We start from the raw sequence: 24,894 nt of genomic DNA, 5'->3' as shown, positions 1-24,894 counted from the left end.
CTTTAATGCATCCCGGGTGAGATAGATGGAGTCATCGGCCTTGTTGGCAGTCGGTATGGAAGACTGAAGAGTGTGGTTACCAAGCAAGAAGATAGCTGGTAACGAGAAGAGCAAAAGACCAACAAAGTACTGTACTGCGGTCGAAGATTCTCTCCTTGATTTGCATTTGCTGTCGCTACTGCCAGCAGGGATTTTTTTCTTTCTTTCCATCTGAGGAGATGACTGGATAGCTTATATCAAAGCTGCGCTACCATAGCTGCTTTTCCATGAGGTCCAGGGGGATGTGAGGACCACTTCACCGGGTTGTTCTGCAGCCTGGTCTTTGCGATGAATGGATGAAGCGGGATCTTTACATGCATGATTTGTGACGCTCTCACACACGGGACCTCCATTTTACGTCCTATCTGAGGGACAGGTTCTTAGGCCTCTCACTAAGAGGGGACGGCGTGATTCTTTTTCAATGTTTATTGTATATATACGGTTGATATCTCTAGTCACAACTACGTGTACTTGTGTATCCTTACTTATGTACTTAAAAATGTCCTTCTGTATTGCCCTCTATCACATTCACAGGATCAGAAGGAGATCGGGAAGGAAGGTATCATGGGGTTTCGAACCAACGTCACGGCGATCCTCCGCCGTCTGGTGAGGACCAAGTCTCTGGACCTTTACGGCGAGAAGGGGCCGGACGGAGAGGACATGCCAGGACGCCTTCCCAAATGCCTGACCACTTTGGACCTCGTGTCCCTGGGCGTGGGAAGCTGTATGGGCACGGGAATGTACGTGGTGTCCGGTTTGGTGGCCCGGGAGATGGCCGGTCCAGGCGTGATTCTGTCCTTCACCATCGCTGCCATTGCCTCCATCTTGTCGGGTAAGAGTATAATGTCTAGAGAGGAGTTTACGACGAGGTTTAAGAGACACGATGTGGTAAGGTATATATATGACAGTGTTCCTTTAAAGGGATGGTACATTATTACAGTGTTCCTTTAAAGGGATCGTATAGTATTATTGGTGTAGATGAGGATTGGACCATTTATGAAATAGCACAGAGCATACCATTCTAAGAGGAATTGTAATATTTCATTTAATAAAAATTGGTTGTGGAATGTCTGAGACATCAAAGATAAAGGAAAACAAAGCGATCTTAATTAAAGTTTTGGGTCTCACTTTTTATTAGGATCGCTCTTATTTTTGTATATGTCAGCCATTTCAAAACTAATTTTCATCAACTAAACATTGAATTTCTCTTGGAATTACATTCTCTTTCACATTGTATGGCTCTAGAAGTTTCTCATGACCTCATCAAAAAAATAAATAAATAGAAAATAAATAGAAACCTGAAGTTATGTCTCAATCAAATCTATACGACCCCTTTAAAAACCTGATGGGGTGGGAAATATAAAGAGGGGGGGGGGGGGGGAATGGAAACTTCCCAAATTATTTCTTCGGAACCCGTTGTACATCATGTAAATTAGTGTTAAACATTTTGTGAACCTGTGACGGAAAAATTGTCGGAGAGGATAATTGTTCCGATGATTAAAGTTTGTGCGTCCCTTTAGCAAACCTGAAAACTACATTCCTTTCGCAAGCTATATATTGTGCAGATATAGATAATTCAGAACTTTTAGCAGAATGATAAAATCAGATACTTCTTTCTGATTAGGTGTTAGAAGGAAAGAATACTATATTATACTTCCAGTGAATTTACTTTGAGCGTTAATAATTCCAAAAATTATTCTCGGTACGAAAGGGGAGTCTCTTCTCCAGTGACGTAGGCCTCGTTTTTCATCACTAGTAATCTAAAGTGTATTTCTGTAGGATTCTTCCACATTGTTGGGAGAAATCAAGGAATATACGTAGTTTAAGTTTTTTTTTTTCATAAGCATTCAGCGATAATTCAAGTGACAGCAAATTATTCCTGCCAATAATTGGACATGCATACATCAATTTACCCCAAAACTCTACAGGGCGATTTGCGGTCTATACATCATGAGATAAAACATTCCTGATGTTTCGTTATCATCCTCAACAGCGTACATGATCAAAATGCATCAATTATGAAGTGTTATTCCCATTAGTTCGTCGATCCGTCACGTTTTTCTAGTCGTGAGGTTCACGCAGAACCGCTCTTGCATGCCGTGTGCATCGAGCAGTACCAGACTCGCCTTCTGTCCCACTTTCGCCGAAAATAATGATAATGATAATGATAATCATAGTGATAATGTTGATGATGATAATAATAATAATGAAAATAATAATGATAAATAATAACAATAATAATAATAATAATAATTATTATTATTATTATTATTATTATTATTATCATTATTATCATTACTATTATTATCATTATTATCATTACTATTATTATCATTATTATAATAATCAGCATCATCGTCATCATCATTAAAGATATTCATGGTGCTTTTTATCACATGATTCACACAGTGTCAAGTGCCTGGCCTACATTCTTCCATATTCATACTACTACTGCGACTTCTACTATACTCCTACTGTTACTACTATTACTACTACAACTACTACAACTACTACTACTACTACTACTACTACTACTAATAATAATAATGATAATAATAACAATAACAATAATAATGATAATAATAGTAATAATGATGATATACTATTTCTACTACTACTACTACTACTACAGTACTACTACTACTACTACTGATACTAATACTACTACCACACCATGACCACTACTATTAATACTTTAATTCCTACTCCTACTTCTAACGCTTCTCTCCTACCCATTGTATCAACTCTGCTTTCAATACTATATAATTATCCACTTTTTCCTATCATAATCATTCGCATGTCTTTTTCTAGATCATTATTGCTTTTACCACTACCCCTACTATCATACTCTCATTAAGGTTTGGTATTGTTGGTGGCATGGTTTTCTAAATTGTCTTCAAAGGAGTCAAACAGCCCCGCATGTCCTTCTTGAATTTTTTTAAAGACCACCAGGCCTGTAATATCATACATCAGCTTGATGATATACCAACTGCACAAAAAGTTTTAAATCCGTCTTTAATCATAATTTCTCAGCGATTATGATGTCAGGAATTTCACAATTACATTTTGGTTAATCACTCTGGCTTCATAAATGTTGCAAACGACACTGAAGATTTTTTTTCTATAGCAGTAGTACTTGGCCTCTGCAAAACGGCCTTGAGTTATTTCAGGGGCTCATAAACATATGCTCGGCAATCACGTACTCTGGGATAAAACATCAGGCCCCTGTTTTATGAAGAGTTATAATTGATAATATAGTTGATTTTTATTATAAGTCTGTGGCAGCCTGTGGTGGAAGGAAATTTATAATCGATTATATCTTTTGATAAAACGGGGCCCAGATTCGTGGAACAACCAACGAGGGAAGTTGGCTTGTGCGCTTGCTGAGGCCGCAAGAGTTTTTGAAGAAATTTCTCACCAATAATCAAAACTGCTGTCAAGAAGTTTCTTCTGTTTGAGAAACCAATTTTATACCAAACAAATGCAAGCCTAGAGCTATCCTGGTTGAAGTCTTTATCATCATACAAGTAAGAATGATTGATTAAGAAGGAATTGTCACAGCTTTTGTGGTTGCTTTTGGTTAAATCTGTAGTCCCGGCAGATATCTTGAAGCTATTATGCATTGGATGATGGAAAGAATTCCTAATTCCTCTATCAGAATACACGCTCACGCAGTTACCGAAAATTGCCATGCATTGTGGTACTAATCAGATGATGAAAACATCAGCAAACACATTTCTGAATTTCGTAAGTGAAAACATCTTAAAGACTTGCAAAAACAAAGATGGATTACCGCTGCCACCTGCTTTAAACGAACGTGTATATGGAATGATTATTGACTTCATAGAATCCTAATATTCTTACCTGGATATTCGACTCCCATTCGGCCTTTCCCAGAAAGCAGCAATACTTTTCTGAATCAATACTGCAATAATTTTCTGAATCAATACTGTACACAAGTGTGTTCTTGCTCAAATTCCGTAAAAAGTGTCAGCTTTACAATTTTGTCAGTACAAATTTCATATCAGCGGCAAGGATCTAAATTTTTCGCACGTATAGATATTTTGAATCTTCTGCCGCCAGGCCTAGTAATGAAACCGCATAGAAACCTGTGCACTATTTCATCGTACTGAAAGTATAACGGAACCCCCCCCCCCCCCCCTCGAAAAAAAAAATTATATATGAATGAAATAAAAAGGCCTCAAAGCCGACGAGAAATCGGTAGTCAAAGCAAAGAATCCCACAAAAGTTGATAAACGCTCTGATCTATATTTTTGCATTAAGTGCAATGCATTATATCATCATCTCTTTGAGTTGCATTTGCAACAGTCACGTGGTCGCCATAGTTTCGCATTTCTCTCCCGGCCGACAATGGAACCCGGATAAGTCATTTGTCAGTAGCTGGAAAATTCATTCACTGATGTCTGATTCGGTTGCCATGGCGACGAAATTGTGCTCATTAGGATCATACGGCAAAGCAATTTTGTGCAGACAAGGAATAGGTGGTACAGGTATGGAGTAGTTTCTCAGTCTCAGCCAGTGGCTGTGATGTATAAGGCTCTAGTCCTCTTTTACTGTCGTAAGCTATAGGAGGTAAAATATTATATGCGTCCAAACGTAAGTTACGTTTTATTTCAAGTACAGTAACCAAACAAGTAAGCTACTACACGGAGTTAAAGAAAGATACCCTGCGTGAATGAATTAGGAGGGACCATCTTGTTTAATGTTGCGCGTTGTTAGATAAATTACAGCCTTTGTTAAATCATTTCCCAACAAAATCATAATTGGAAAAAAGCATAGGTTTATAAGAGCAATGTTTGTGCCATGCAGTTTAATCTAATCCAAAATTCGTTTTTCAACAGAATGTACAAAACTTAAGATGGACCAGCATAATATGAAATATACTCAAGAAGCAAAGATTAACGGCATGTTCATATCTATATGATCTGTACAAGAAACGGCATATACAGACCCACCTAGATATGTATTCTGCGAAAAATTGGGATTATCCACTCAAAAGATTAATCTGCCTCATTGTTCATTATTGTATTTTTATTGTATCATTATTTTGTCATTATTTATTATCAACTATTATTATATTTTCTTTCATTATTGACGATTCATACCTCTTTCCCTTGTACTAACTGATAGCAATTCAAATACTGAAAATCAAAATGAAAGAAACAAATCAATATGCAGTAATGAACAAAACGTGACTGGTATGTAAGACACCCAACAAACGTGATAACCATTACGCTCCCGCAATTTTCTTAAACGTCCCTTTTCAAGCGTGAGATAGATAGACAGAGAGAGAGAGAGAGAGGGGGGGGGGGCTAGGGGACAGACAGACAGGGATAGGAGAGACAGAGACAGATGTCTGAATATATACATTTCATCGACCTGGGCCCCGTTGCTAGAAACTTTGCGTTTAAACGCAACTTGCAACTGATTGTCACTGGCCAATCAAAATCATTGTTGCATGCATGTCTTCTTAATAGGGCAGACCCTGAGCCAATCAGAATGGTTGTTTCAAAATTAGCAATTATTTGCAATTGATTGCAACTTTCTTGCAACGGGGCCCTGGTCATCGTCAACAAGGTCATAATGATAACTGGTTTCGCCGAACTTGCTGCATGGCATCTCAGCCATAACAAAGGCAATTTAATGGCAAACACGTCCCCGTGTCCGCATTCCTAGTTTCACACACGTCGACGTGTAATTTGCCAATAAACGTCCAATACGGAACCCATGCCAGGTTTAATAGCTTGTTGTGTAAAATGTCTTAATGGTTCATGCATGTACGCGTTGGATGGGTTTCGAACCGTAAATCTTCTGATTCTGGTGCCCCTTCCATCGTAGCACAGTAATTCCACTCCATCATCTTTTCATAATGTTTGTCTAAATAAATCGTATACTGTTTTTTTTTTCATTTCTAAGTCAATCATAGACCCGTTATCAAATATCTCAGTTTGAAAATAACCTCCCTCATTACCATTTCAGCTTTGATATCATCATCACTGATCATCCTAACGATAATAAACTTAAGTCTTGTCCTTCCATTACCCCTCATTGGCAACATGGTAGCATCTTAGGACGGTTAAGCAACCCAGTGGGATTTAAAGTGATGCTACAGTTTTGGTTGAGGTGGGATTCAGATTTTAACTCTTTTTTTTTTTGCGAAATAATTAGAAACCACTTATGAAATATCAAAGAGCATATTATTCTACGAGGAATTCACACTTTCTTTGATGAGAATCTGTTTTGAAACCTCTTTGAGACGTTTTGGATATCTTAGCCATTTCAAAACCAATTTTCATCAAATAAACTTTGAAATCCTCTTAGCATTGTATGCTCTTTCATATTTCATAAGAGGTTTCTCATTATCTCACAAAAAAGTTGGAAACCTGAAGCCCCCATCTCAATTGAAAACTACACCATCCCTTTAAGGTGTTACAGCATTGTTAGCCTGTCATCAGCAGTAGATGTGAAGATACCTCCGTGCCTTGACCCATTACCCACGGAAGTGGAAGAAATTGGTTGCAATGCCACGCGATTGACTGACAAGACCAAATTTAGTGAATCGCCGTATCAAACGTCACTGAAATGTGTCTCAGGAGGATTAGTTTTCCATGTTGTGCTTTTTGGCGAGCAAAGATGATGTGAATGTCTGAACTGATAGATCCTAACATCAACTACACTTTTCATAGCACACATAAGTGATGATAGTAAGGGATCAACCCATTTAGTATAATAGTTTTATGTCTAATCGAAATTCAAAGACTTACCGCCAACAATTTTGATATCCTGCAACCCACGTTCTATATTTTGTAATCATACTTTTAACAATTCTGATATAGAGACCTGCTTTTCGGTAACCATTATGATAATCACAATGGACTGTGAAAGCAACTCAAGGGGAACCTAAAAGAAATGACACCTAAAGATCTAACATGAATTCCTTTTAATTTTGTTCTGTCTTTATTTCCCTCTTTCTCTCTGATGCGTATAATTATGTATGCAATTATTATTTTACACTATTCTTGTGTGTTTGTGTGTGTCTGTGTGTGTGTGTGTGTGTGTGTGTGTGTGTGTGTACGTGTGTGTCCGCTTTTCACTCACTTGACCGCGATATTGCAAGCAAGAATGGTGCATAACATTGAGTATCTCCTGCGAGCTGACAAACATCCACGTTGAAAAGTAGATTTAATGAGACTTCGATGAAAGTGTCGGCCTGCATGGCAGGCGCCCGGAGGTATTATGCTGAAGATTGGCACTTGAATTCCACGTCGGTGATAACAGACTCAAGATGGGCTTTGCAAGGGCAACATAATCTCTCTCGACAAGCGCGAAAGCCCTCTGTCGGCCCAGACTAGACATTGCTAGATGTTGAGTGTCCCATCGAAAATGAATAGAGTTATGTCAAGGGCTTTAATCTTCGAAAGAAGAGGTGCTATCCGCAATTCAACCCATTATTTTTTTTTATTCATTCATGTATTCTCGAGATAACGTTGAAATGATTGAGCTTAAAATGTACATGCATAAGTAACAATACATTCGTTACGAGCAAATGTATAATGTCTGATTTTTTTAAAGGAAAAATAAGCCGCGGTCACACTGGCAAAACTTCGAGATCTTATCAGGATATGGCGATTTTAAACTTCCTGATCTTTTGTCAGTGTGACCGCGACTATAGATGGACAGTGGTTTCCTTGTTAGAATTAAGGCTGACTTCACAAGTACCTAACAATGCTGTATGCTTTGCCGTTTCTTCTGCTGAATAACGAATAAAAAGAGAGATATAACACATACTACACGATAGATATTTGTACAGTTTAGTGAGTGTCTGTGTGTTGTCTGCGTGTTACCGTTGTATGTACGAAGGGGGAGGAAAACAAACGATCAGTGGCCCGTTGCATAAAACCTACCATTGAATTTCAATGGTAACTACCGTCAAATTTAGGCGTCACAGCCAATCAGCATCAAGGATTGTAAAATTTACCGCTAATTTGAAGACTTACCGCTAGAAAGGAGCGGTAAGTCCAGCGGTAAGGGTTTTATGCAACAGGGCCCTGATCATTGTCATAATACGTCACTGCAGTGCCATTCGTTTCATGTATCTTCGTGCAGGAGTGTGCTATGGAGAATTTGGGGTTCGCGTTCCCAAGACGACGGGCTCCGCCTACATGTACAGCTACGTCACGGTCGGCGAGTTCACGGCGTTCATCATTGGTTGGAATCTGATCCTGGAGTACTTGATTGGCACAGCGGCAGGTGCGAGCGCGCTGAGCAGCTGTTTTGACTCGCTGTTCAGAAACAAGATCAGCACCTTCATGCGCGACAATGTCGGCGAGTTTGGAATTCATAGTAAGTTTACACAAGAATGTCAAGTATCTTTTAAAAAAAAAAAGTGCAGGTGCCTCTGCATAGGCTGAACGAAATTGTGATGAACGCGAAATGTCTTCATGCAAAGCACCAGCAAACAGTAATTGCGACTTTATCAGATTTGAAAATGGAGAATAGAATGGATAAATCTTTCGATCAAGTTTACTGAAATGATGTCTCAATAAGGACAATTTGCATTCGAATGCAAGATTCGAAATTTTCATAATATCTTTGGTAAGGATCACTGGATTCAATTAAAGAACAAAATTCCTAGTGTATTGAACTATATAAATGAAAGAGAAATGACATTGGTCCAGAGCCCAGACAAAGAATGCACCTTACATAGCAAGTACTGCTAAAATTTATTATAAGAACTATAAAATCGGGATATGGAACCTTATTTAACGATTGGCTGAGAAATATCATTTGACCACTCTTTCTTTTTGCCTATAAAAAATGCCCACCGGGCGTTAATATACAAATGCCCGGTAATCACACCCACTCGTTTTTACTAAATTGGTGTGCTATTGATGCATTATTATTGTTTGTGTCTGCGGTTCAGTTAATTGGCATGGAACTGGTTTGACCTGAGAATATTGCAAAAAACATGGCCGCCGCCGAATTGAAATCACGCCACCATTTCGTTGAACAAGTAACGCTTATTACTTAGTCGAGCATTGATAAAATCCTCCACCATAACTTTGAAAATGTATTGTTGGATGAAAAGTTTTCTCTAATCTAAATAATACCAGTTAAGCATTTACTATTCTGCCCTATTTTGGCAAAAGGACATGAAGGAAGCAAGTGACATCGAGTACAAATGCTACAAATGAAGAAAATATGTTTTTGGGTAGGCCCTTCAACATGGAAATTTGTGATGAGAAATAATGTCGGTATTCGCGCAAGTCATTATGGTGATGCATTTGTGACAATTCAGAGAATTTTGATATTCCCATAGAAACTCGTTGTTATGTAACTTGCTTCCTTTTGCAAAAGTATCATAGATTTGTAGCAAACCTGAAAAATCTGGCAAAAGGAAGCATGTGACAATCATATCATGAGCATGTTACTTGCTTCCTTTTGCCAAAGTAGTATAGATTTGTAGCAAACATAAAAAATTGGCGAAAGGAAGCAAGTGACAATCGTATCATAAAGTTGTCACTTGCTTACTTTTGCCAAAGTATTTTAGATTGTGTGCAAATATAAAAAATTTGGCAAAAGAAAGCAAGTGACAATCATATAATGAGGTTGTAACTAGCTTCCTTTTGCCAAAGTATTTCAGATTTTTAGCAAACATGAAAAATATGGCAAAAGGAAGCACGTGACAATCGATTATCATGAGAAAGTTACTTGCTTCCTTTTACCAAAGTATTATAGATTTGTTACAAGCATAAAAAATTGGCAAAAGGAAGCAAGTGACAATTATATCAAAGGATGTTACTTGCTCCCTTTTGACAAAGTATTTTAGATTGTGTGTAAATATAGATGATTTGGCAAAGGGAAGGAGGTGACAATCATATCATGAGGTTGTTACTTGCTTCCGTTTGCCAGTTTTTTTTTTCATGCAATTTTGTGCACTTGCTTCCTTTTGCCACCCGAATATATCAAAAATGGGCCAAAATTGTAACTTTTGGATTTTTCAGTTAAATAGAGCATGCCTTTAAATATACCAAATCAATAAAAAAGTAAATATTCATAAAATGTCACTTGCTTCCTTTTGCTAAAGTAGGGCAGTACTGTTCATATAATTTCAACTTCATCTTTATGCTCTATTTATATAGAATTTTTTTCGATGTGAATATTCTAGCCCCTTGGAAAAAAAAAATCAGTGAGAGACCATGAGATCCTAACAGTATTAGTTTGATATCGATGAAATGCTTTCATGTAAGTATTTATTTCGTTTCTCCAATACAGAGAAAACATACCCCGACCTCGTCGCCCTGGTCATTGCCGTGATCATGACGTTGATCGTGGCTGCCGGCGTCAAGAAATCTGTAGTGTTCAACAACGCCCTCAACGCTCTGAACGTGGCAGTGTGGGTGTTCATCATTGTGGCGGGATTCTTCTTCATCGATGGGAATAATTGGACTGATCGAGGATTCTTGCCTTTCGGCTTCTCCGGAGTGAGTAAATGTCACAAGCAAGCAATCTCAAATCTCATCCTGTTATCAATGCAAAGTGATATTGAATTGCCTTTTGCTGCATGTGGTAGGTGTATGCGTGCGTGCGTGTATGTGTTTCCTGCGTCTGTGTTTTAGTTTTCAGCAGTGCGCAAAACGTGAAGTTACACAATCATTGCACGTTTCGGCGGTACTGCTTTACATGTTATTTGTTATTGTGAAGAAGAGTACAAGGCATTTTTTATTGTTAACTACACTCATTTCACACTCTATGAAATTGCTTAACACGAGCGGCAGTTCCATAATGTAATGTCTTTGGATGGGTGCGGGTCACTGCTCAATCAGGTCCAAGTGCAACGTATGCCGCATTGTATAAGCTAGTTTTTGAGGTTTGTACATGTGTATTGGTTGTTGTTCTCTCTTTTAGACTTAAACTGTGCTTTCCTTAACATTGCTGAAGCAAGAACAATTACCTTCCTCCTTAAGAACCGTAAGTGTTAGTTGTGAGGGAGTGGGGGGGGGGGGGGGGGGGGGAGGCGGACAAGAAAGTAAAACAAGTTTGAAAGAAGATCTGAACCCTGGGTTTTGTAGTTGTTGTTGGGGTTTTTTTTAAGAAAAACAAAAGGAACCAGCAGTTGTATCAGGTAACGCAGATCCCAGGAAGACGAGAAGGCTATCTACGTGTGAAGCAAAACATGATCCACTCAACCCTGATACTATACATGAATCGCAAAGTCGTTGTAGTTGAATAGTTCTCGTAATGGTCTGATGTCGGAGTGAAGTCAGCAAAGTACGATGGGTTCAGTCCGCACAGTAGAAACTATGCTGTTCTGCTGTAATCCACAGTGTGACATTGGCCTTGTATGTTTAGTCTGTGATTTCCAGATACTTGTGAATCTACCCCACTGCGTTTATCGTAGGTTATGACGGGAGTTGACGAAAGAACCTTGAGTTTAGTCTGGAGAGTGCAAACAATGCTCTTCTGCCTTGATCTACATTGTGACATTGACATTGCATGTTTAGTCTGTGATTTCCAGACACTTGTGAATCTAGCCTAATGTGTTTATCGTAGGTTATGACTGGAGCAGCCACTTGTTTCTATGCATTCATCGGCTTCGACATCATCGCCACGACTGGTGAAGAGTCTAGGAATCCCAGCCGCTCCATCCCTCTCGCTATTATGCTCTCTCTACTCATCTGCCTCGTGGGTGAGTGATGATACCCGTCCGGTTGTCATGGGCACGCATCACGCTACTGAGCAATGAATAACAATTTCATAAGCACTCATGCGCTCATAGTGCCTTCCGTACAATGCCTTTGACCTTCGCCAGCACAGCAGACGAAGAGCAACAAACTTCGGTCTCATACAGAATAAAACATGATATTGCGCAGTATATTTCATACAAAAACTGATGAAAAAAACCCCACAAAACATGGAAATTCATTCCTGAAATATTTTCGACGAGTTTCTGGGTAAAAAACACACCGGTTATTAGTTGTTTTATAACTCTGCTACCTCAAGCTCAAGGTAAAAGAGGACAAGTTCCTAAATACCTGTCCGCACTAACCGTCTTGATACGTGCATGTAATGTCTCAATGGTAGTATTTGCATGATAAATTCAGTTAATTATCGGAGTTGCAACATTTCCTCAAACGAATAATTTTCCTTAGTTAAGGTTGGGTTGGGCATAAAGTAATACCCCGATTATCTGATTATTCCTTTTCCCTTTTCTACTTTATTTCATTTTTTTTTTTTGGGGGGGGGGGAGGGTGGGAGGGACATGCCAAGGCGGTTAGTTGTAATCATTTCACCAAGCGCAATATATCCCTACATGGACGTTTGCAAGTAGTTATTAAATAAAAATTTTGATGGATTGTGGGACATCCCGAAGTCCTAAAATGGACTGCAGCTTATACATGAATACAACAATGTGACAGAACACTCCAGAATTGCTCGAAATATTTGGAAATGCATGCCCTGTTGTTTTTGGTTTTTTATGAGTTTCCCCGCAAACAACTGTATAGTGATAGTGGTTACTCATGCTCTAACTCACTTTTGAGAAAGCTTTTAAAATAAAAGAAAATGACATGATATAACCATTTGAATTCTTACAAGGGTGAATTTGGTAGCAATGTGTAAAACATTTTCATCCGCTCTACAGGTAGGTGCAGTTTCTATGTGGGATTGGTAACAATGACCATCACATTTGGACAACAATTATAGAACATGTAGAATGTACAATAATGTAACACTCACTCCTTTAATTAGCAGCCTGAATAAAAATAAACTAATTAGACACTCATAAAAATGTTATATAAAGATATCAATGCATGCAAATATGCCTACATGTGAATACAATGTCGTGAAGTAGATATATGAATGAACAATAGGGGGGATTTAATAAAACAGACTTAATGACGATTATCCTTTCTCTTCCGGGTCAGGTTACGTCAGTGTCAGCTTCGTACTGACCCTCGGCGTCCCGTTCTATGACATCAGCTCCGAATCGCCGCTCATGGACATGTTCGTCCAGAACAACGCCGAGCCGGGCAAGTACGTGGTCGCCATCGGCTCCATTGCCGGTTTGACCGTCAGCTTGCTGGGGTCTCTCTTTCCGATGCCAAGGGTCATCTACGCCATGGCAACAGATGGACTTCTCTTCAGGTTAGTAAAAGAGAGAGAAGGAGAGAGATAGTGTGTGTGTGTGCTTCGTTGACGATATTTTGTCGGAATCCAACGCCTAAACAGACTGAGATGTGAAAAGTCTAAAATCATTATATCAGCGTTTTTACAGTAATAGAACTTTTGAATAATTATCATGGATATAGTGCTATATCCTTTTCCCAAAAATGAAGATTAAAGTCAAGCCCAAGAAACAAACAAACAAACAAATAAATAAAGCGTCTGGTCTGATCATGAACCTCACCGACCTTAAGTATCTTCGAGTATCCTGTAATACTTCTTTTTATTTGTTATGGAGAACAACCTAGCGTCCTTTTCTTGATTTTTTTTCCAGGTTTCTGGGACACGTAAACGTGGTGACTAACACGCCAGCTATTGCCACCATCATCGCCGGCTTCCTAGCGGCCATCATGGCCTTGCTGCTCAGCCTCGGAGACCTCATCGAGATGATGTCCATCGGCACGCTACTCGCCTACACCCTGGTGTCCATGTGCGTGCTCATCCTCCGCTACCAGCCGCACGTCGAGCTCCAGGTCTCCATAAACACCGGCCTCGCCTACGACACGCTCGACAACGAGGACGACGAGGAGATGACGGCTCCAGTGGACGTCAAGGAGTCCACTCTGGATCTGGACGATCGCGCAGCGGCGATCCCGGCCGGCCGTTCGATGCTGCAAGAGGCCGGCCCTGAGCATCTCCTCCCCAAAGTGGACTCACAGGGTACGCCGATCCACAGCTCGGTTCCCAAGTACGGCGCCGTGGGCGAGGAGGAAGACGAGTTTCGCAGTTACAATAGATGGAATTTCTACCTCTCTCGCGCCAAGCACACAGCGTTCGCCTACTCCGAGCTGGTGCGCATCCGGCTTGGCCTGCCGGAGGCCAGCAGCATGCCGACGCCGGCTACTGGCAGTAGCGTGACAGTGACCACCCTCTTCCTTTTCTGCGTCCTCATTCTTCTCTGCACCATGTTCATCCACGCCAGGCGATTCCTGCACGCCTGGTGGGCCATCATCTTCATCATCATCCTCTCAGTGCTCGTCGTCGGCTGCATCGTCAACATCATCCGGCTGCCCCAGAACCCGGAGAAGCTCAAGTTCATGGCTCCAGCCGTGCCCTTCCTGCCCATGGTCGCCATCTTCGTCAACGTGTACCTCATGCTGAAGCTGTCATACCTTACGTGGATTCGATTTGGAATCTGGCTCATTGCAGGTTAGACGTTGGGGCTAGCACGCCCTCTACAGTTCTACCACCATGACCACGTAGGAGAAAACATAGCAAGGCCGGCGGAAAGGGGGGGGGGGGGGCGCCGTGGGGGCTCGGGCCCCCACACTCTTTGCGCACCATACAAAGGAATACATAAGGTGTCATCACTTTGGCCCCCCCCCCTTCACTTTTTTTTTCTTTTACTTGTCAGCTGAAGAAACCCGGAAGTTGAAGGGGAGATGAGCTGAGGACCTTTTTTATTATTATTTTTTTCTTGTTAGCTCATCACACCCGGAAGTGCCCCCCCCCCCCCACTTTTGAAAACGCTCCGCCGGCCCTGCATAGCACCTATTTCCTGCTTTAAAGTGAGTCTGCACTGGAAAGAAACATGTCTAGCGCCATCGTAAGGCTCATTTTTCTCTGTGGTGCCCAGCATTTCTCCCATAATGCCGAGCGGCGTGCAGCAATTAAATCGTTCCATACTGAATTCTGATATCCCCATAGACTTAACACACAGATCACCAGGTTCCCGTAAACGTAGGGGATGGCCTAGCAGCGCAGCGGCTCGCTTCGATCCCGCATTATCTTGCGCAGTCCAGTGCATACGTATATGTATACCACGTACCATTATACGTTGTCACTTATCACTTCGCGATCTGTTCGGTGTTTTCAAACACTGTCTTCAACACTCAGATCGTTTATTCTGATCGTTGTGTCGAACTTCAATCTGCGATTATGTCGCGGATACGACTTGGTAAATGCTGGATCCAGTGGGAGGAGATGCGAGCTGCGCTGGTGTATAGCGAGTAGGTCATTGGGCTGAGTGAGTGGATTGTCGTGGATCTCTCTCGCGACAAGTAACCCGTTCCCTCGCGATCGGCCGAAAGATCGAGGCCGCGCCGGGCGGGCCGGGCTGGACTCTCGGTACCCCACCATATTATGCACTGCTTGTGTGTGTTCTCTCGGCTCTGCGCACAGCTGCTGTGAGATCGGGCGCTGACCGCAGGCGGCGATCAGCCACAGTATGAGATAACGATGTAACCACAGAACTAGAGTTCTGTGGATGTAACCCGGCCACCGGAAGTTTTGATAGATGGCGCTCTTTACAAAAAAAGTTCTGGCATCAAAATAATCGCTAGTGCAGACCGGCTTTAAATTCCTCGAATTTGCCTAACAGTCATAACAGGGGGGGAGGGGGGGGGGGGGAGGGGGGACAATAAGGCCTTAAACATTCATGGATGTTGCTGTAGGCCTACCTTTCTAGCATCACGCGCCTGCACGTTCAACAGCAGTCATTTGTCAAAATTCGGTGTCTCATTTCGCACAAGTCTTTAGATGAACCGTGGCGTCTTCTTCTTTTTTTCAGACGTGTGGGGTGTACATACAAAATGGAATGAATGAAACCCATGAGCTACTTGAGGATTATCGGCTGTAACTAAATATTTTGAGGTCCTGCACCTTGTTATATTATGTTAGACTCTCGACCTCAATTCATATGACTATCTCACCTCAATCCGCCCCTCCTAGCAATCACTTTAAAACTTAATATCAAACATATCACTTGGAAACCCTCCAACCTTTCCAACCCCTCCGTTTCTGACTTTTTCCTTAACTTGTCGTGAAATTTACTAAATTGTGTCACTGTTCATAGTTTGTTTTTCATTGCATTGTTGTATCATTTGGTATGTGCATTCAAATGTTGCAGTCATAATATTATGCACTATGTGTTGGAAATGAAATAAAATGAAACGAATTAAACGAAACAACTTGCCGACACATTAACGACTGTAAGATAAAAAGAAAGGATCATTGGTCATCTGATGACCAATCACGCTCTGGTCACTCAATAGGGCAATGCCAGCATATTCAAAATCCAATGACAGCATAAATTAGAAAGACCAATATCAGTTGCGCACATCACCACCACGCTCCAAGTAGACGTTAAATCTCATGGGGCAAACGAAACTCTCACTTCTCAACTTGTTTTGACCAGTGTTCGTAGTCTACATGTTATTATGATTATAATATTATATACATTTACTTCGCTGTTGATATTACGAAGCACCCATCGAGGGGACAAGCAGTTGATCATTGACTACAAGTCTGTCCACTTTTCCCCGGATATGGATATAATTGCATTCGTCTTCCTTGCAGCAGACAGGAAGCTTTGTTCTTCTTGTTTTTGTTTATGCGGACTTGTGCAGATTTTATTGAAACAATCTAGTAAATGGAGATGATGACAACAGAAAACGTTGTTTCATTGACATTTGAAATAATATTTTGATTGGGATAATGAGCGACTGCGTTTCCTTATTCACACAAACAAAACAAATCAATGTCTATCTTCTTTTTGTTCTGCCCCACAGGAGCATTTAAAAAGAAAATCGAATAAATGAAGATAATGACATTAGAAAAACGTTGTTTTTAAGGACATTTAAAAGAGTTTGATTGGAATAATGAGCGACTGCGTTTCCTTATTCACACAAACAAAACAAATCAAAGTCCATATTCTTTTTGTTGTGCCCCACTTATAGCATTTTACTCTTTCCAAGATTATAATACAATGTAATCATATTTCCCTTCTTTCAACTTCGTAACACTACTGTGTATAGTCTCATCTCTAAATGGCGGTGTGTTTCCTTCGTGCAGGTCTTATTATTTATTTTGGGTACGGAATGTGGAACAGCAATATTGAGGCCCGTTTCCACGATACTACGCGGAAGAGTAAGGACGGAAAGGAGGCGATTCTAATGGATACAAAAGAAGTTAATGTAAGTAAATTCTCTCTATATTCTTCAGTCAATGTTTTAACAAGGAATTAGTAACGGACCTACAACTATACTGCTTCTATACAGAATACATGTCAACGACAACGACAACAGCGACAATGCCGACTATTAATTTTTTCATTATAACTATTACAACTAACACCACTACCACTGCTAACACTACTGCTACAACTATACATACTTAACTGCTTTACTACCAGTACCTACTGCTATTATTGATAACAATGATGATAGTACTTAGCAGTAGTAGTAGTAGTAGTAGTGGTATGATAGTAGTAGAAGTAGTAGTAGTGAGTAATGGTAATAATGATAATGATAATAATTATAATTATAATCATAATTCTAATAATAGTAATACTACTACTACTACTACTACTACTACTACTAATAATAATAATAATAAAAGTTATGATAACGAGTATGATGATAATTATATCAAATTCAGCTACTGCTGATACAGAGTGTTGTGACCTGAGATCAGCATATCACCATTGTCACTTTAAGCATTATAACTAAACTTCAGCACTGCCAGGTCAAAAAAAAAAAAACATCATTCGCACTTGTCTGTTAGGAGGCACAAAGTAATGTAGACATTTTGTCTTTGGACCAATCTGTTAATTCGACAACGTTGAAAATTGATAAGCATTGATGATATACTACCTTTATCGTCTTCTTCTTAGCAGAGATTAAATGACGGAACATTTTAATCAATGGTAGTGCAAGAGGATGCACCACGATAAAGAATGTTTACATCGTAACGGTACTGGGTATCAGCGACCAGCGGCAGATGATTTTCATAAAACAAGTGAAGTTGAGCCACTACTTTCGAGCGTATATTACTCTACATTCATTACTATTGATGACTTGTACTCCAACAGAATTATTCTCTTCTTGACTACGGATATCCGAAACTGTAAAGGTAAAAGAAGTTTAATCATATCTTATCATTTCATCACTTTCCATGTAATCTAACGTAGATGCCAACTCATCCAATAGTTATTCCTGCGCATTCGTCGGAAAAACCGCAGCCCGGAGACAGTATACCGCCCCCATCGTCCTCATCTGACGAATTCGAGACGCCTTAATTCCGGACCGGTTTCAGTCAAAGTCCAAAGGATTCGCGCTTCAGAAATTCCCAGTATTTGTGCAATGATGTCTCTAAGTGATTAAATGTGACCTGTCATGTTCATTCGCGCTGTAATAAGCGTGAGATTTAAACTTTGATAGTGGACAGGACCAGGCTCATGTGTATGGTAAGAAAGCTAGATCAAGCAAGGGACTTTAATGTATAGCAAAACTAATTATATCACTGTCTTGTCAATTTATTCCCGAGTTTGTTTGCAGAAATTAACATCTTCCACTGAACGAATTATGCGAGAGGATGTGCAATGCGGCTTGCACGAGCCTACGACGTCGTACGGCTATGATGTTTGAAATGATTTATTTCAATAATATTGTGCCAGCTTCGTTCGTGGACCAATATCAGTAGGGAACAGTGATGTAAATGGCAACGTGATAGAATGTCTTTATTTCGAACAGTGGGAGTTGCAGAGGAAAATCTTTATTTCTCCTATGTGAAAGAATATGTTTAATTTTGGAGCAAAGCAAACATATATCATCCAATTTAGCCCTACCTCTTACACGTACAACAAAGGAGTCTGCCCGCTTAAATCTACACGTCAAATCAAGTTCGTGTCGCCATGGAAACCAAAGTCGTCTCTTGGAGAATTGATTATGTTGTATTGTTTCAGATGACAATGCGATTTCCGTTGAAAGGGCAAGGAACGACATAGTGAGAAAGCTCTACTTTTCTGGTTGCTAGTGCAGAAACATTCCTTGTAGAGATGATATATGGGGCCAAACGTTCAAGTAAGTTTTAATTCTGCTTTTCTCAGGCTATGCTGTATAGGTAGAGAAAATTCGTTTTCACAATTAAGTTTACCAGCTTAAGATGTACATACGAAGGCATTTATTTTTCTGCATTTCCATGGCCTTTCCCTGTTCTATACCTTGTAATGAGAACCCTTAGAAAACTGGGTAATAGACCAAAGGTTCTTTGATAACAAAATAGACCAATGAAAAAAAGGAGAGATATGAGAACACAACAAGGAAAAGTTTCATTTCTGTTAATTAATATTCAAGCTAAGAGCTGGAATAACACAGCTAAGACAGAGTTAAAGCAGTTTGAGTCTTAATCGGAATTCAGCCTTCATTGATGCAACAGCAATAAAAAGTTAATGCCTAAAAACAGCATGCAGATTATTACTAACAAACAGAACTAGCATTACTGTGAGCTCTGTTCTCCTTATTACGATGCAAATCGTTCATACACACAACATTCGTAGAAATCGCAAGGAGATTGTGAGCGGACTATATAAAAAAGAATTATAGTAGTAAAACCCTAACAAGTACAACTGTTATCTCTTTCAGGAACGAAACACAGGGGTAGTGAAGCGGGTCGCTTCTTGCATTCCCTTTTTATTCTGTTTTTCTTTCCGCTTGTATAAAAATGGCAATCAGAAATGAATATTTTTCCAGCCGATATGCATTCCGTAAAATAATGTTCAGTGCAATTGGTGAAGATATGCAATATGAAAAATCAAAACGATCTGCCAAGTATAGTTCGCATTATGCTCTACCCCTGCCGCTTTAATGAGAGTATTTACTAAATGTCATATACCAGTACTGCAAACTGGCGGTTCAGTCGCTTTATGGTGATTTAAGCTGTAGAAAAAAACAAAAACAAAACTGTACTCAATCAAATTTTGATTAGGCTCTTTTTCATATTCATGTGACATTATTGCAGTATCGTAGTTCTTTTTTTTTTCCGGTTCAATTACCCATGTTAGCAACTAGGAGGACAGTCATGAATGAACATCAAAACTATTGACTCTGATTAATGGTCAGAGTTTATGATATTTTGGTGACGATTTCTTTTTGTGTTACAGTCTTTATTAAAACTAAGTAAACTGATTCATTGATGATGCATTACCATCAATTCACAGCACATGGGAGCTTTCCGCTCTTTTCGTTTAATGCCAACATGTCGAAGAGGCCTACATACATACAAACAAATACGAAATAGTTTTGTCGATGGATGTTTGTTGTTAGATTGTGCACGTCCTAGAAAAGTTATGATGATAGCGTCGAAACTGTTCTGCATCATCAGAAACGGATATTACCAATTTGAGGGCATTTGTTTTGTTTTATACTCTGTTTTTACGAAGAGTTTATTGTACATGTAATAATGTGCCAATAATGTTCAAACCGTTATCATTAGTGTCATCTTCTTTGTCAGTCTTATTCAGAAGTAATCATGAATAGGTCATTGTCAAAATGTGCGAGCGTGTCAGTGTGTGCGTAGGCCCTAAGGGATTATTTATTTGTATTTGTATTTGTTTTGTTTTTTTTTTTTGTTTTTTTTTGGGGGGGGAGGGGGGATATTAACTGGAAGCAAGCCTTGAAGGCAGGGGGGAAGTAATTCGCCATAGAGAATTAGTCTTAGTCACTGCGTGTAAGCTGATGCTACGATTTAACCAAATTACTCCATCCCCACCTTTTTGAAAGGAAATCTTTATAGACTCCTGGAAGCATGATTGTAGACTTGTCGCTCCTTTCATGCCCGCATGAACGAAGATATTGCGTCACGCTTACACGTAAAATTCAGGCAATAAATGGCTTGCAAACACTTTTGACAGTATCAAGACTGTAACATTGATCGGTCCCATATATTCACATTTGTGTTAGTACATTCTGTCATCCAACAGTGAGTTGTCCCGTGCGAGCTTTTATAAAAGTGGCGTTATCTTTAGACTGTGGGGTATGTATAAAGCGAATTTGACCTTCAATGATTTCGAACGAAAAATTGACCTCTTCACAAATGTATTTGGCTAGCATTTGGATTTACTGTTTTTTCTTAATTATGTAGACTCTGTATGACGTACAGAGAACACATTGAAAAAGTAACGCATGACACCTCTTTTAAATGATTCTAGTGACAAATTCTAATTGTTTCCATTTTTTATACTCTTGTCATGTTCGTTAAATGTAGGTTATGGGCTTAAATAGAGACATTAGATAGTTGTATCTATCAACAAAGACGAACTATGAAAAAGAGTGCAAAGTTGTTGGTTTTTGTGAAGGAGGAAAACATAAATAAGAGAAGAAAAAAATGAGTTTTGTATACGTTATAGGTAGCTCATGCTGTGTATGTGTGATGCATTTTCGTTATTGATTTTTATTGTATAAAGCCGTTTTAGTAGATCATTGTGAACAACAAATTTCCATGACTGTGTTTGTTTGTTTGTTTTTGTAAACCAGATACAAATTGTACAAAAAGAGTTCCTGTTTATGACAGTAATTTGATGGATATTTGTTTTGTATGTTGGTCGATGATACTTGGAGGACGCGAATCAGTGTGTGATGGCTACATCACCTAAATGATATATAGATCTATGTCACAAAGTTAAAAAAAAATATTCGAATACGTGTACTGTAGAAATGTGACGTGTATAACGTATTATCACATAGAATATAATATACTATAGATAAAATATATGGATTATAGAAATATATCATGTGTTTCAGAAAGAATCTCGTCGAAAAATTGTCAGATGTTTTAATTTGTCGCAATAAAAACAGAAGATGAAACGTCCGAACTGTGATAGACTGCGTGTTGTAGATTTTTCAACATATTTTACAGTGCATATATATATATATATATATATATATATATATATATATGATCATTACATGAATATCTAAAATTACGGCATTTGACACTGGTATGCCCACATCCTTTGTCAAAAGCTATTCTTTTCGGTTATTCTATCGACCATAATACCCAACCACAGTTTATCTCACTGGCTTTGTCATTAGGACTACGTTAAGACAATATCGGACTCGGTCCCGCAAGATCCACCACTCTCCCTCCTGACGGAGCATTATCCTTTCGCCTCTTTTACGTTTAAAACGAAATCCCATTCTTTTGTATTGCATGCTTCTGCTGTTTTGATTGAGCTATTATCTGTTCGTTGTTTTGAAGTCCTTCTGCATATGAATCTACCTTTCCTTAATCGCGGCATGTACAACATAGTTGTATACACTGAGAACACTGCGGATATTAATTTTGAGTCAATTAGCACCCATCTTTAATGAAGAATACACACGACACAGGACAGAGGGAGTTTAGAGCTTTAGATTTTGTATATAATATATTATTACTACTTTTTTTCACGACAAAAAGATAATACCAAGTATGACTCAAAAGGTGGCAAATGCACAAACGAGAGGAAACATTCGCCTACAACACAAAGATATATAAATGCTGCCTTGTTTCTACAGCACAAAAATGGAACATATAACTTCTTCTTCACTTACTTGTACGTATATTCAAGGTACAAACCCATAGTGGAATCATCGAACTCTTTTAAAGGATGATTTTAGTCATTTAAGTAGTAAATCAACCTTGACAGATAAGATCAGCTGTAACTAGACGACAGAAGACCGTTCAACGCTATCCAGGTTTAAAATCAATATGAAGAAGTAGTCTCCGTGTTGGTTTATTGTTCTCGCACATTTAAATGCATTAAAGTTGCCATTTGAATAAAATACGATGTCAATCTATGTACCGGTATTCTTTTTTTCTTTTTTTTTGGGGCGGCAGAGCAATCTCTTTCATTTGGAACCATCTTTGGTGTTCTCCTCTTCATTTCAAGCACTTTGCTTTCTTCCCTTTAATGTACCCCCATCCAGCAAAAAAAAAAAAAAAAAAAAAAAAAAAAAGAATAGAAAATAAATTATGTTTCAGTCTTTAATTTCGTGAGATTTTGTGTTCCCTTAAAATTGTGAGAGTAAGGGGTAATGGGAGAGGGGTAGGAAGGGTGGAGGGGTAAAGGAGTGGAGAAGAAGGGGAGGAGGAAGGTGGAGATATTTCTGATTACATAATATGTAACTGCGCCGAGGGCGTTAACACATTGCCAACGAGAAGCCGGTGGGTCTTGTGAAAATTCTTTAGGAATTTGAGATTCCCTCGGGGAAACGGGTTAAAGAATAATCAGTTTTGCAGGCTCACTCGTAACGAAGAAGTGAGCACTAGTTCTTGCACTTGTACACACGCATGACATCTCTAGACCTGTCATGGGCACATGCTACATCACAAACAACGCATCATCTCTTTCCCCCTCTCTCTTCTCTGTGGTACTCTCCCCGGCAGGTTGGGTTCTTATCTCTGTTGAGTAAACATAGGGCAGCAGTTTAAAACAAGGAAAGTGTTGTGAAAGTGCGGCCAGGCTCTCTGTGGGGCCTACCTCGTACCTCCCTGGTCTTGAACTGACCATGGGCAAAGCACAGAGGCAGGGGCTATGCGATAGGTATTGCAGTTTTAGATTAGATTCCAGAGAGACAGAGTTATACAAGAGAGCACATAATAAACATGAGTTATCAGAGTTAATTGCAGATGATTCTGCAAAGGAAGCAGAACAGCGTAACATCGTAACAGCAAGGTAATCCCAATGACTCCTACTTCATTCTCAATCTCACTAGCCTATTTCATGATTTATAAATGAGCTATGGTCAGTGTGGAGAGACCTATATAGCGCATGGTGTTTGTTGGTGAGAGCGTATGGCTCTGGATGTGCCTGATGCATGCTGTATTTCGATAGTTCGCCCAAAGTCGAACTATCAACACACTTTCTACAACACATGCATCCAAAGCTCCGTACATTTTTCTTTTTCTGAAACATGACAACGATGATATAATATTTCTCTAGATAGATGAAGATAACTATAATTTCATATACTTCATATTTTTTACATTATATACTTTATACACAGGTTCATACACCTTTAGATTTATCGCTAAAACATAAATCTACAATAACGTCAGTTGAGTATGTTCTGCCGGTCACTTCCTTGTTGGACACATGAAAATGAACGACATATCCCTAAAGTAGTCCTACGTTATATCAGATGAACATGTGTACAGGTAGACAGACGGATAGCCACCAATTATATAAAGAATTTGACTGCAAAATGGCCTAGGCGCCATTCTCAGAATTCTTTTAAGTACATCCATCATAGGATAGAGTAAAATAAAACCATTCCAGTGATATCTCACTTGTAAAATAGCAAGGAATATTTTCGAAGTTATTATTGAATATATCCCATACCTTTCTCAGATTATTATTTTTTTTTTTGCAGCTTTTAATCGCAAATATCTCAACTTAAGAAGGAAGGAGTTAACTCCTTTTTGCGTTCAAACTCATCATAAAAGTATGATGCCAGCACTTCTGCCGTTGGCTCTTTTCATCTTTGGTGTTCGGGCATTATTGTCTTACATCTCTAAGTGGACGTAAGGCTTTAATTGATGGTGTCCTGCAATACACCCTATCTTAGGTTTTACTCCATCATCGGTGCTGTAAATACAGTGCAGAACATGAGTGAAGTCAATGTACAAAGAATTGCACAATAAGAAAGCTGTAGACCAAAAAAATAAAAAATAAAGATGTCAATTTCATGTTTTAGTCCTGATGATTAGACACAAACAGTCTTATAGATTTTAACCGAAGTACTCCAGTACGACAAACTTCGAACGAAAGCAAGATTGACTATTAAATAACCGTACAGAAATGGTGAATAATGACCAACATAAATAATAGCTGATAAACTATGAAAGCGA

General features: G+C 39.3%; 1 protein-coding gene across 1 annotated transcript; it reads left to right on the top strand.

Annotated features, from left to right (window-relative positions):
- Positions 1-603: 603 nt before the first annotated feature.
- LOC139723546 (solute carrier family 7 member 14-like) lies at positions 604-20,582 on the top strand. The gene is made up of 8 exons (XM_071634786.1): positions 604-871; positions 8,167-8,403; positions 10,336-10,544; positions 11,614-11,749; positions 12,987-13,206; positions 13,559-14,433; positions 17,077-17,198; positions 18,194-20,582. Exons 1-8 carry the CDS (start codon positions 604-606, stop codon positions 18,299-18,301), a joined length of 2,175 nt encoding a protein of 724 aa, XP_071490887.1. The 3' UTR covers positions 18,302-20,582.
- Positions 20,583-24,894: the final 4,312 nt, after the last annotated feature.

This window comes from Diadema antillarum, unplaced genomic scaffold (genome assembly GCF_040938485.1).
Source record: "Diadema antillarum isolate AM-2024a unplaced genomic scaffold, OU_Dant_1.0 scf00000192, whole genome shotgun sequence".
NCBI lineage: Eukaryota > Metazoa > Echinodermata > Echinoidea > Diadematoida > Diadematidae > Diadema > Diadema antillarum.
The sequence above is the reverse complement of the archived record's forward strand: the minus strand, read 5'-3'. Positions and strand labels throughout refer to the sequence as shown.